Source organism: Cynocephalus volans, chromosome 6 (assembly GCF_027409185.1).
Source record: "Cynocephalus volans isolate mCynVol1 chromosome 6, mCynVol1.pri, whole genome shotgun sequence".
NCBI classification, from domain to species: domain Eukaryota; kingdom Metazoa; phylum Chordata; class Mammalia; order Dermoptera; family Cynocephalidae; genus Cynocephalus; species Cynocephalus volans.
In genome coordinates, this window is record NC_084465.1 from 95,697,592 (window position 1) to 95,708,237 (window position 10,646).

Consider the following 10,646-nt stretch of genomic DNA (forward strand, 5'->3'; position numbering starts at 1 on the left):
GCGCCGCCTGCAATACCCAATGCGACCCCGCGACGGCGCCACCGCACAGCCCGGCCGCTCTGGCCCGCCCACCTCGCTTGTGCGGCTGTGCGGGCGGGGACCGGAAGTGCGGGGCAAGCGCGGGAGAGAACAGGAAGGGCGAGCGCAGGGCGGAGGACCGGGCCGGGGCCTGAGTGGGGATCGGGGCCGGGGGTGGGGTGGTGGCAGCTCCGGCAGCTATGAGGCGGGACGTGCGCATCCTGTTGCTGGGCGAGGGTAGGTGCCCGGGCAGGGGTCGGGGGCCGCAGGTCCGGGGTCTGGGGGCCGCGGGCGCCGTGACCTTGGCCGCCCCGCGCCGACCACCCTCCCTGCCCGCGCAGCCCAGGTGGGGAAGACGTCGCTGATCCTGTCACTGGTGGGCGAGGAGTTCCCCGAGGAGGTGAGGCCAGCGCCGCAGGCGGATCGAGGCCCTGGGCCGGCTGCGGGCCCCGGTCAGCGCTGCCCGGTCCGTTGCAGGTTCCACCGCGGGCAGAAGAGATCACGATCCCCGCGGACGTGACCCCCGAGAGGGTGCCTACCCACATCGTGGACTACTCAGGTACCACGCCCGCCCCGCATGCCCGCCCCGCCCGCCGGGCTTCTCGGCGTCTGCAGCGGCGTCTCTTGCTCCGTCTAGAGGCCGAGCAGACGGACGAGGAGCTCCAGGACGAGATCCACAAGGTACGGGAAGGGTGCGGGGCACGGGCCGCCGCTCTGCCCTCGGGGCTGGCTGCCCGCACCGCCTGATCTGCTTTGTCCTCTGAGGAATCGGATTAAGGGGCTCAGTGTGTCCTCTGCCATGTAATTCTGCCGTGACCTCTTGGTGCGAAAGTCGTGGGAACCAGGACCCACGCAGATCCTGGAGAGAGGACCTTCCCTGGCTCCTCCCTCCCTTCTGCCCACGTGGCTGACCAGCCTTGGCTGTTCCCTGGACTCTGGGAAACACACCCTGGTGTGCTTTGGAGCCACTCTACAAACAGCTCTGCTCTGGTCACCTCCCCCGTGCTGTGTTCTCTAGTCTGCCGCTCCAGATCTCCGGGCTGTGGGGGTGCCGTGGTGATGGGAGCTCACCTATTACCAGAGCACACATGCTGGACTGAGCATTGCTGGTCCCCTGCAGTCACCATTGTGTCCTGGGGGCATCACTAGGCAAGGGTACAGGCTACAGCTATCAGGGGCAGCCCCCACCCTTATCACGCTGACTACTGGTAGTGAGATAGGAGGAGCTGAGGTCAGGGCTGCCTTGCCTGCTCTGTGAACACCGGGCTGGGGCAGGTTCCAGGGAAGGGTGGGCTTCTCAGGCTTTGGAGCCACACCCTGTCCTGCCTGTGAGCTGGGACGTGCTGGAGCCTCTGGATGGTGTGGAGTGGCCTGGGTTGTGTCACCCTGTGCCTCGCTGCTCTCCCTGCAGGCAAATGTGGTTTGCGTGGTGTATGATGTCTCTGAGGAGGCCACCATTGAGAAGGTGAGCAAGAGCTTGTTACCCATCCTACATCCCTGCTGCTGTGTCTCACTCAGTCAGCTGCCTGTGTTCAGTGCAGAGACACAGTGGCCCAGGTGGGCCCTCCCCCTACTCTGTGGCCAGACCATCTCTAATGAGCATTTTGGGGAGCCTCACGTGGAACTACCCTGGGGTGGGTCCCTTGTGACCCCATCTCCCCACAGAAAGCCTGGGATGGCCGCCAGTCTGAACCACTTAGGCCAGCAGCCCCTCTCCCCTCCCTAATTTCAGAACCTGAGGGGGAGTAACTGAGGGCCTGCGTCAGGGGCTGCCTTGGGCCCGTGACCCCAGCTCTTTGAGGGGGCGTCTGGACCTGCTAGGATGGGATGGACAAGGCCCTGCATGGCTCCTCCTTTCTCCCATGAGCTTCATTCCTGGTGGCTATGACTCTGGCCCTCAGTTGGCATCGACCTCCCCTCCTGCTCTCCCGGAGGCAGGTGCCAGCTCCAGGTGGGAGCCACGGCCAGGGTGGGCAGCCTAACTTCACAGCCAGGCCTTGCCTTTCAGATCCGAACTAAATGGATCCCGCTGGTGAATGGGGGAACAGAGAGAGGGCCCAGGTAATGATCAGGGCCTCTGGGTTGAGGTCTGGGCCCCACAGGATTCCCCATCCTTGGTGACTGTGGGTCTCTTCCTCCAGGGTGCCCATCATCCTGGTGGGGAACAAGTCGGACCTGCGGCCAGGGAGCTCCATGGACACCGTGCTGCCAATCATGAGCCAGTTTCCCGAGATCGAGACCTGCGTGGAGGTGGGGGCAGGGGCTTCGCAGCCGGCCCCAGTGCTTAGTAGAGAAGGGGAGGAGGTTCTGTGGCGAGGACAGGAATTCGGGGGTGAGGGTGGGGGACCCCAACTCACTGTGCTTTTCCTCTGGGGATATCCCTGAGCTGGTCCCTGCTCTCCCAGTGTTCGGCCAAGAACCTGAGGAACATCTCAGAGCTGTTCTACTATGCTCAGAAGGCTGTCCTGCACCCCACAGCCCCCCTCTACGACCCTGAGGCCAAGCAGGTGGGCAGTGGGCTTGGGCCCCACACATTCGCTCCCGCAGGAGCCCCTATGGGGCATTAGGTGGGGAGAGCAAGGGACTGGGAGCCGTAGGGCAGATGGAACAGGGGCCCCTTGGGGGTGCTGAGCTGCTGTCTCTGCAGCTGAGGCCTGCGTGCGCCCAGGCCCTCACGCGCATCTTCAGGCTCTCGGACAAGGACCTGGACCAGGCGCTCAGCGATGAGGAGCTCAGTGCTTTTCAGGTGCCCTACCCCCCACCTCACACCCACCCCCAGCCTCGGCTGCCCTGTGATCAGGTCTGGCTGTCTCAGGGCAGCCACTGACTCACAGCAACTTCCTCTCGGAGGCAGAATTCCTGCTTTGGGCACCCCCTGGCCCCACAGGCCCTGGAGGACGTGAAGATGGTGGTGTGCAAGAATGTGGCAGGTGGTGTGCGGGATGACCGGCTAACCCTGGACGGTGAGGCCAGATGCCCGCCTGCACCCCTGGAGTGTGGGAGTGGGCCAGCTGTGCCTGGCATGACCCTTGTCCTGTCTGGCATAGGCTTCCTCTTCCTGAACACGCTCTTCATCCAGCGTGGCCGACATGAGACCACGTGGACCATCCTGCGACGCTTTGGCTACGGCGACTCACTTGAGCTGAATTCTGACTACCTCTTCCCACCGTAAGTGGAGGGTGGGGCTTGAGGATCACCTCCCTGGGGGTTGGTAGGTCCCACTTAGCAGCCCATCTGGGGTTGTGTCCTGCAGCACGGGTTGCCTGCCAGGCCTGCCTGCCTTTGGGGTACCCTGCTGCGGTTGGACTGCCTGGGACCTCAGTCAGGCATTCCACACACGGAGCAGATGGCCACCTTCCTCCCCCAGCCACAGGGGAAGGGGACGGCGCTTCTAGATCCTGTATGGAGGGTCCAGCTGCATAGATGGGGTGGGCAGGGGGACAGCCAGGGGATGCATCTAGCACAGTGGTGCAGGATCCCTTAGAAACCACAACCATTTGTCCCTGCAGGCTCCATGTGCCTCCTGGCTGCAGCACCGAGCTCAATCATCTCGGCTACCAGTTTGTACAGAGCGTGTTTGACAAGCACGACCAGGTGAGCATGCTGGGCCCTCTGCCGTCCTCCACAGCCACTTCCCCATATATGTCACCACGGACTCTCTGCCCTCAGGACCACGACGGTGCCCTCTCGCCTGAAGAGCTGCAGAGTTTCTTCAGTGTGTTCCCAGCAGCCCCCTGGGGCCCTGAGCTCTCGCGCACGGTTCGCATGGAGGCGGACCAGCTGCCCCTGCACGGGTACCTCTGCCAGTGGACGTGAGTGTGGCCTTTCCGCTCTAGCCTCACCTGCCTGCTGCAACCCGGCCCGCCACCACCACCCTCCCCACCATAATGCTGTGCCTCCCGCCCACCCCCAGCCTGGTGACCTACCTGGACGTCCAGCGCTGCCTGGGGCACCTTGGCTACCTGGGCTACCCCACTCTTTGTGAGCAGGACTCCCAGGCCCAGGCCATCACAGGTGGGTGCCCACACTCCCCAGGCCCTGGGCCCAGCCCCCATTGGCAGCTGTCCTCACCTGGGTTTGTCCTTGTAGTCACCCGTGAGAAGAGGCTGGACCAGGAGAAGGGGCAGACGCAGCGGAGTGTCCTCATGTGCAAGGTGGTGGGGGCCCGAGGAGTGGGCAAGTCTGCCTTTCTGCAGGCCTTCCTCGGCCGCAGGCTAGGGGTGAGCGTCTGCGCAGACCCTCATCCTCCACCTGGGACTCTGGGGGAAGAGCCGGGCACTCTGGGGAGTGTCGGGACCAGAGAGCATTAGGGGTTCTCTTCCCTTCCCCTTAGCACCAGGACACCAGAAAGTCCCCTGAGGACACTCCAGCATATGCCATTGACACAGTGCAAGTCAACGGGCAGGAGAAGTACCTGATCGTGAGTGCCAGGAGGGGCTGTGCTGAGGGTGGACCCAGGGACACCCGACGTGCTCATCCTCTCACCTGCAGAAGCTATCCCAGCATGGCTGTGGGGGACTCAGCCCCTGGGGACCCCTCCCTGAGGCTGCTGTCTGTCCCAGCTGTGTGAGGTGGGTGCAGACTGCTTGCCAGACACCGCCTGTGACGTCGCCTGCTTGATGTTTGACAGCAGTGACCTCAAGTCCTTTGTGCACTGTACCAATATCTACAAGGCAAGGCCTGGCCCTAGGGTCCCTGCAGCAAACTCTGCCTCGGCTGCCCTGGGACTTTGTCCTCATGCCACCCCTCCCCTCACAGAGCCACTACATGGATGGACAGACGCCCTGCCTCTTTGTTGCGTCTAAGGCCGACCTGCCTGAAGACATGGTGCCACCGGGCCTGTCACCAGCCGAGTTCTGCCGCAGGCACCAGCTGGCTGCCCCCATGCCATTCTCCTGTGCTGGCCCAGCTGAGCCCAGCATGGCTATCTTCACCCGGCTCGCCACCATGGCCACCTTCCCGTGGGTATCCAGCACCACAGCCCCAGTAGGAGGGTGGCCTGTCCCCTGGGCAGTGGGACAGCTGTATCATCGGGAGCTAGGGTCAGGGTTGCTGGGGAGTAGTGGGTTCTGTGTGGCACAAAGCCTGCCCTCGTGGTGTCAGAGTCCTGCTCGTGTGGCTCTGCAACTGTTGACAGTTGAGGGGTGTCCAGCAGCAAGCATCTGGCACGTGCCCCTCTCTCCTGCAGACACCTGGTCCATGCAGAGCTGCAGCCCACTTCCTGGTTCCGGGGGTTGCTGGGGGTCATCGGGGCCACCATGGCTGCAATCCTCAGCTTCGCACTCTACAGGGTCTTGGTGAAGAGCCGATGAGGCTCTGGGGATCCTGAGCCCCCTTCCGTGACCTGGACCTGGCTCTCAGCCCAGCAGTCTGACCTCAGGGCCCCCAAGGCACTGGTGCCGCGGCCACTGCTCAGGGGGTCCCTTCTGTCTGAACCGTTGCTCCTGAAGACAGTCTGCCATGGCAGAGCCCTGTGTGCTGCCGCCACCCTGCCTCCTGCCCAGGCCCAAGTGTGGGCAGCGGCAGACGTGCTGAGTGGAAGGCCCCCGTGGACCAGCCACAGCTGTTGGGCATTGCTCACCTTTGTGGATATCATGTGTGTTGGGGGTCTGGGGGCATGGGCGAGGAAATGACCCCAGACCCCAGAATTCTCAGGGCTTCACCCCTTCTTCCTGGCCCTGGGCAGCCAGTGGGTATGAAGGGGGCCAGAAGACAGAACTTTGGGCCAAAGGTGGGGGTCAGAGCAGGAAGTGGCTGGGACTGTCGTGCAGCGCCCCCACCCTTCCATCCAATTTGGAGTCTTTTCCCTGGCCTCCGCTGCAGAAGACATGAGATTGGGTTTCCTGATTAAACACCACTTGTATCATTTCTATCTCTCAGATCCCTATCTGAAGACAGCTGTTTTTAATCAACCTAAAACATGTTCTTTATCTTGGTGTGGGCTGGAAATGTCACCCTGGCCCCCAGCCTCCCTTCCTTCCTGGATCCCCATTCTGAGGCCTCAGGCCCATGTGGTGAGTGGCCCCTGGAAGGTCCACTTACGGCCAGCTGTGGTCCAGGAGCATCAGCATCCATTGAGGTCATGCGGTCTGGGGCTGAGAGCCCACTGCAAGCAGATGGTGTATTCTCTGGGAATGTTGCTGGGGGCCCCCCTGGTGCCTGAGGTCCCTCTCCTGATGCCTGCCCCTTTCCTCATGGCCAGCTGTGCCCCCCAGCACTGCCCACTCCCCAAACCTCGGTATTCAGTCAGTTTGGCTGAGCTGTGTTGAGAACCTGTGACCAGGTGTGCTATAATGACCTGCCCCCGAGCAGGAACTGCCAGAGCCCTGGCCTAAGGGAAGCAGGACAGCCCAGGCTGGAGGGAGGGGCTCACTTGGGGCTCAGATGTATGGGTCCTGGGGACCATAGCTGAGATAACCCACAGTATGGCCACCTCCCCAAGGCCACCCGACAAGTCCACAGACATGAGTTCCCTCTGCACATCTGCTTTTGGGGAGTGGCAGGGGGGCACTCACTCTGCTGTGCTGCCTACCCTGCAGGGATGCCCAAGTCGAGTTAGACCCTGAGGTACCCCCACCCTCCCCACCAACCTCCCAGCTCCACTGGCCCTCTCCTTGTGGTTCTCAGCCGGCTTCAGGGGAGGGCAAGATGCTATTTTTAGCCTGCTGTGTCACTCTGAGGCCCTGCAGCCGGGAGCAGTTGGCCTGACCCCTGGCATCCCTGCAACAGCGGGTACAGTTCTGAGTGGCCTTTGGAGGGGTGGCCATGGTAACACATCCCCTTGGTCTCTGTCACCTCCATCTTTGGAGGGAGTCTGCCCACCCTCCCCAGGATTAGGCTCCCTCCCTCATCCCAACTGCAGCCCTGCCCATTGGGGGCTCTGCTCCACTGTCCTTGGGTCTGTCTGAACACCTGTGCACAGCCCTCGTGCCTTTCTGGGCCCAGAGGCCCTGCTGTTGGGTGTAGAGCTACGCGAGGGTCGGCACCTCAGCCCAAGCCCAGGGTGTGTGCGTGTTTGCTGCTGGTCACCTGAGCTGGGGCAGGTGCAGCAGGGCTTTCCTCACGCCTGCCTGTGGGCCTTGGCACCCACCGTGTGTGGCTGTGGGGACTCCTTGCTCAGCACTGGGTCAGGGATGGGTGTGTCTGCCGCAGGCGGCCACTTTCAGGAGAGCTCCCGGCCCAGGGCGGAAACACCGTCCAGCTGGGGGGGCCGATGAACCGCAGGGACACGGGCACAAACTGGTAATCGGGGCAGCCAGTCAGGGAAGGCTTCCCGCCCTGAGGCTTGAAAGCCCAGGAAGGCTGCGAGGGAGGTCGTGAAAGGCCTTGCGTGGAAGAAGCTTTCGGTGTCACCCCTTGACTCAGTTTCCCCACCGCTGCTCCCGCGGGAAGAACGTCCGCGGTCTGGGGCACAGGACGTCCCCGAGCCGGGGTGAGAGCAGGGCCGCGGGGACGCTCCGCTTGGCGGGGAGCTCCCGCCTGGGCTGTGCCCGGAGGCGGCCCAGCGGCGCGTGCTCGTGCCGGGGGCGCGCGTGTCCCGGCCGCGCGTGGCGGCGGGGGCGGGCAGGCGGCTCCGTGACGCGGCCCGAGCGCGGCGCGGCGCCGAGCGGAGCAGGCGGAGCGGACCGGCCGGGGCGGAGCGGAGCAGTCCGCAGAGCAGCCCCTCCCGGCCGCGGCCGCCGACCCCGGCCCCGGCCCGGCCCTATGGACAGGAGCTCGCTGCTGCAGCTCATCCAGGAGCAGGTGAGTGGCGGGTGGGGGGCCTGGCACCGCCCCCGACGCGGCCCTCCTGACGCTAGGCTGGGCTTGGGGGGGGGGACTGAGCTCCCAGAAAGACCTCCCTTGAGGTCTTGAGTGCCCACCCCTCAAGTCCACTCCATGCACTACCTTGGCCCCTGTACCCGAGACCCCAGGAGAGAGCTGGCTGTACCAAGGCTATTGGGGGAGGAGGGAGAGAGGGGGATTGTCCTCAGATCTTGGCTGGCCCCTTTCTGGATGAGTAGGGTGGAAATGGGGTGGGGAGTGCACTGGAGAACCGAGGAGCTGGAGGCCTGGGACCCAAGCACCGGCATCCTGGCACTTCCTGGGACCAAGTGGAGTCCAGGAACCTGGTGGGCAGAGGAACCTGGCCTGAAGGTGCTGGGGGCCTGGCCCAGCCCTATGGTCTGGGGGTGGGGCCTGCCCTCAGGCCTTGGCCAGCGGCTCCCCAACCCCAGCAGCTGGACCCTGAGAACACAGGCTTCATCGGTGCAGACACCTTCACTGGCCTGGTGCACAGCCATGAGCTGCCCCTGGACCCAGCCAAGTTGGACATGTTGGTGGCCCTGGCCCAGAGCAACGAGCGGGGCCAGGTCTGCTACCAGGAGCTGGTGGACCTGGTCAGTGCCATGGTGGGTGGGCAGCAGGGGTGGGGCCCAGGCATAGGCAGGCACAGTTCCCTGACTGGAGGGGGGAGGTGCCCCTCTCACTGGGGAGGGCTTGTGGATGTAGGCCTGGGACCCTGGGAGGACCTGGGCGGGCCATGTGGCAGGGTGACATGGGGGAAAAACTGTGGCCCATGCTCAGGCTCCTGCCCCCCAGATCAGCAGCAAGCGCTCCAGCAGCTTCAAGCGGGCCATTGCTAATGGACAGCGGGCGCTGCCCCGGGACGGGCTGCTGGACGAGCCGGGCCTGGGTGTCTACAAGCGGTTCGTGCGCTATGTGGCCTACGAGATCTTGCCCTGTGAAGTGGACCGCCGCTGGTACTTCTACCGGCACCGCAGCTGCCCACCCCCTGTGTTCATGGCCTCGGTCACCCTCGCCCAGGTGGGCTTGCCCACCTGCTGCCCTGGTAGTCTCCTGTGTTCCTGGCCTTGACCCCTAACACTCGTGTCCCCAGATCATCGTGTTCCTGTGCTATGGGGCTCGCCTCAACAAGTGGGTGCTGCAGACCTACCACCCCGAGTACATGAAGAGCCCCCTCGTGTACCACCCTGGGCACCGTGCTCGGGCCTGGCGCTTCCTCACCTACATGTTCATGCATGTCGGGTGAGTGGGGCTGCTGGTTCGCCGAGCCCACCTCTGAGCACCCCACTGATTATATCAGGAAAGCTCAGCACAGGGGGGAGGTGCAGCAACTTGAGGCAGGGGGTGGGGGGGTGCCGGGAGCAGGCCGGCCACATAGCTGACCCCAGCCCTTGTGCCCATCTGTCCCCCTGCGGCCAGGCTGGAGCAGCTGGGGTTCAATGCCCTCCTGCAGCTGATGATCGGGGTGCCCCTGGAGATGGTGCACGGCGTGCTTCGCATCAGCCTGCTCTACCTGGCAGGTGTGCTCGCAGGTGAGGCCGGTGCGCACCCCTGCCCGCCTCACTGGCCTGCCACCCCCTAACCCCTCTCTTCGTTCACACAGGCTCCCTGACCGTCTCCATTACCGACATGAGGGCCCCTGTGGTAGGGGGCTCCGGTGGGGTCTATGCCCTGTGCTCTGCACACCTGGCCAACGTTGTCATGGTAACGGGGCCACCCGGTGGGGGGAGGGGAGGGGCCCACCTGGCTTGCCTTACGGCCTCTCTGTCTACATGCCCCCCAGAACTGGGCTGGGATGAGATGCCCCTACAAGTTGCTGAGGATGGTGCTGGCCCTTGTGTGCAGTGAGTAAGGGCCGGTGGGGGGTTGGGGGGCCTCAGCCGGGCACCCAGGGCACCTCCCACCTGCCGCCTCCTTCCGCAGTGAGCTCCGAGGTGGGCCGGGCCGTGTGGCTTCGCTTTTCCCCGCCACTGCCCTCGTCAGGCCCGCAGCCCAGCTTCATGGCGCACCTGGCTGGCGCAGTGGTGGGAGTGAGCATGGGCCTGACTATCCTGCGCAGCTATGAGGAGCGCCTGCGGGACCAGTGTGGCTGGTGGGTGGTGTTGCTGGCATACGGCACCTTCCTGTTGTTCGCCATCTTCTGGAACATCTTTGCCTACGACCTGCTGGGTGCCCACATCCCCCCACCACCCTGACTGCCTCCTCTGGGCCACTGGGGTCAGGGCCAGCCGCCCACTGGGCCTGCATGTCTGCCCTCCATGGAGAGACGTCTCAGGGCTGCTTCTCCCCATGGGGGCGGGTGGCCCCTGTGGTCCACTGAGTTCAGGCCAAGCCTTACTCCAGCCCTGACAACCCCTCCCAGGGCTGCTGGGCCAGGGTTGGGTAAGTTGCCCCAGAGGAGACCTTGCCCTGCCCACCCCACCTCCAGGACTTGCGGTCTGAGCCTTTTTGGAGAATGAATAAATATTTTACGTGGCACTTGGTGGCTTTCCTGTGGCTCTAGAGGCTTTTCTACCACCTCCACCACCTGCTGAGCAGATCCCCTCCTCACCATGATGAAAGCCAAGCTTCCTTGCATCTCTACACTTGGTGTGAGGCACAATGACCAAGGGCCGTGTGTCTGTGTGGGAATTGGGGACCCCTGAGGAGGGGCTGTGGGCCCCCTAGTCATGCGTGAGTTCAGTGAGCATTTATTGAGTTCCGATAGCGGCCACCACCATCCCATTTAGTCAGCCTGTCGCTCAGAGACCCAAGGCCTGAGGTTGCATGGCAGGTGAGCAAGCCTGGAGCCACACACAGCCAGGTTCACTCAGCCTGGGTCCTGTGCTTCTTGGCCAGCCTAG

The 10,646-nt window shown here is 64.0% G+C and overlaps 2 protein-coding genes across 11 annotated transcripts; both read left to right on the forward strand.

Moving 5' to 3' along the window:
- The first annotated feature begins 193 nt into the window (after positions 1 to 193).
- RHOT2 (ras homolog family member T2) lies at positions 194 to 5,886 on the forward strand. 3 transcript variants are annotated; one of them, XM_063099344.1, is made up of 19 exons: positions 194 to 255; positions 360 to 418; positions 496 to 577; positions 656 to 699; positions 1,430 to 1,483; positions 2,027 to 2,079; positions 2,160 to 2,268; positions 2,424 to 2,525; positions 2,666 to 2,764; positions 2,873 to 2,981; positions 3,066 to 3,186; positions 3,528 to 3,612; positions 3,688 to 3,830; positions 3,932 to 4,032; positions 4,108 to 4,238; positions 4,352 to 4,438; positions 4,581 to 4,691; positions 4,777 to 4,979; positions 5,207 to 5,886. In XM_063099344.1, the coding sequence occupies exons 1-19, from the start codon at positions 219 to 221 to the stop codon at positions 5,328 to 5,330; spliced, it is 1,854 nt and encodes a 617-aa protein (XP_062955414.1). In that variant the 5' UTR covers positions 194 to 218; the 3' UTR covers positions 5,331 to 5,886. The 3 variants fall into 3 exon arrangements, with proteins under 3 accessions (XP_062955414.1, XP_062955416.1, XP_062955415.1); XM_063099346.1 differs by lacking the exon at positions 4,581 to 4,691; XM_063099345.1 differs by lacking the exon at positions 2,666 to 2,764.
- Positions 5,887 to 7,623: 1,737 nt separating this feature from the next.
- RHBDL1 (rhomboid like 1) lies at positions 7,624 to 10,281 on the forward strand. Of its 8 annotated transcripts, none has more exons than XM_063100186.1 (8): positions 7,624 to 7,761; positions 8,175 to 8,408; positions 8,599 to 8,823; positions 8,897 to 9,045; positions 9,223 to 9,335; positions 9,407 to 9,507; positions 9,587 to 9,647; positions 9,863 to 10,281. In XM_063100186.1, exons 1-8 carry the CDS (start codon positions 7,723 to 7,725, stop codon positions 10,150 to 10,152), a joined length of 1,212 nt encoding a protein of 403 aa, XP_062956256.1. In that variant the 5' UTR covers positions 7,624 to 7,722; the 3' UTR covers positions 10,153 to 10,281. The 8 variants fall into 8 exon arrangements, with proteins under 8 accessions (XP_062956256.1, XP_062956257.1, XP_062956260.1 ...); XM_063100187.1 differs by having other exon boundaries at positions 8,175 to 8,396; XM_063100190.1 differs by having other exon boundaries at positions 8,235 to 8,408.
- Positions 10,282 to 10,646: the final 365 nt, after the last annotated feature.

What these genes read in the sequence shown, in the direction of transcription:
- RHBDL1 (XM_063100186.1), top strand. Translation starts at nt 7,723, where the DNA reads ATGGACAGGAGCTCGCTGCTGCAGCTCATCCAGGAGCAG. An exon ending in TGCAGCTCATCCAGGAGCAG is followed by an intron (nt 7,762 to 8,174) that starts GTGAGTGGCGGG and finishes GGCCTGGCCCAG; the next exon opens with CCCTATGGTCTGGGGGTGGG. An exon ending in TGGACCTGGTCAGTGCCATG is followed by an intron (nt 8,409 to 8,598) that starts GTGGGTGGGCAG and finishes CCTGCCCCCCAG; the next exon opens with ATCAGCAGCAAGCGCTCCAG.
- RHOT2 (XM_063099344.1), top strand. Translation starts at nt 219, where the DNA reads ATGAGGCGGGACGTGCGCATCCTGTTGCTGGGCGAGG. An exon ending in TGTTTGACAAGCACGACCAG is followed by an intron (nt 3,613 to 3,687) that starts GTGAGCATGCTG and finishes CTCTGCCCTCAG; the next exon opens with GACCACGACGGTGCCCTCTC. An exon ending in GGGTACCTCTGCCAGTGGAC is followed by an intron (nt 3,831 to 3,931) that starts GTGAGTGTGGCC and finishes GCCCACCCCCAG; the next exon opens with CCTGGTGACCTACCTGGACG.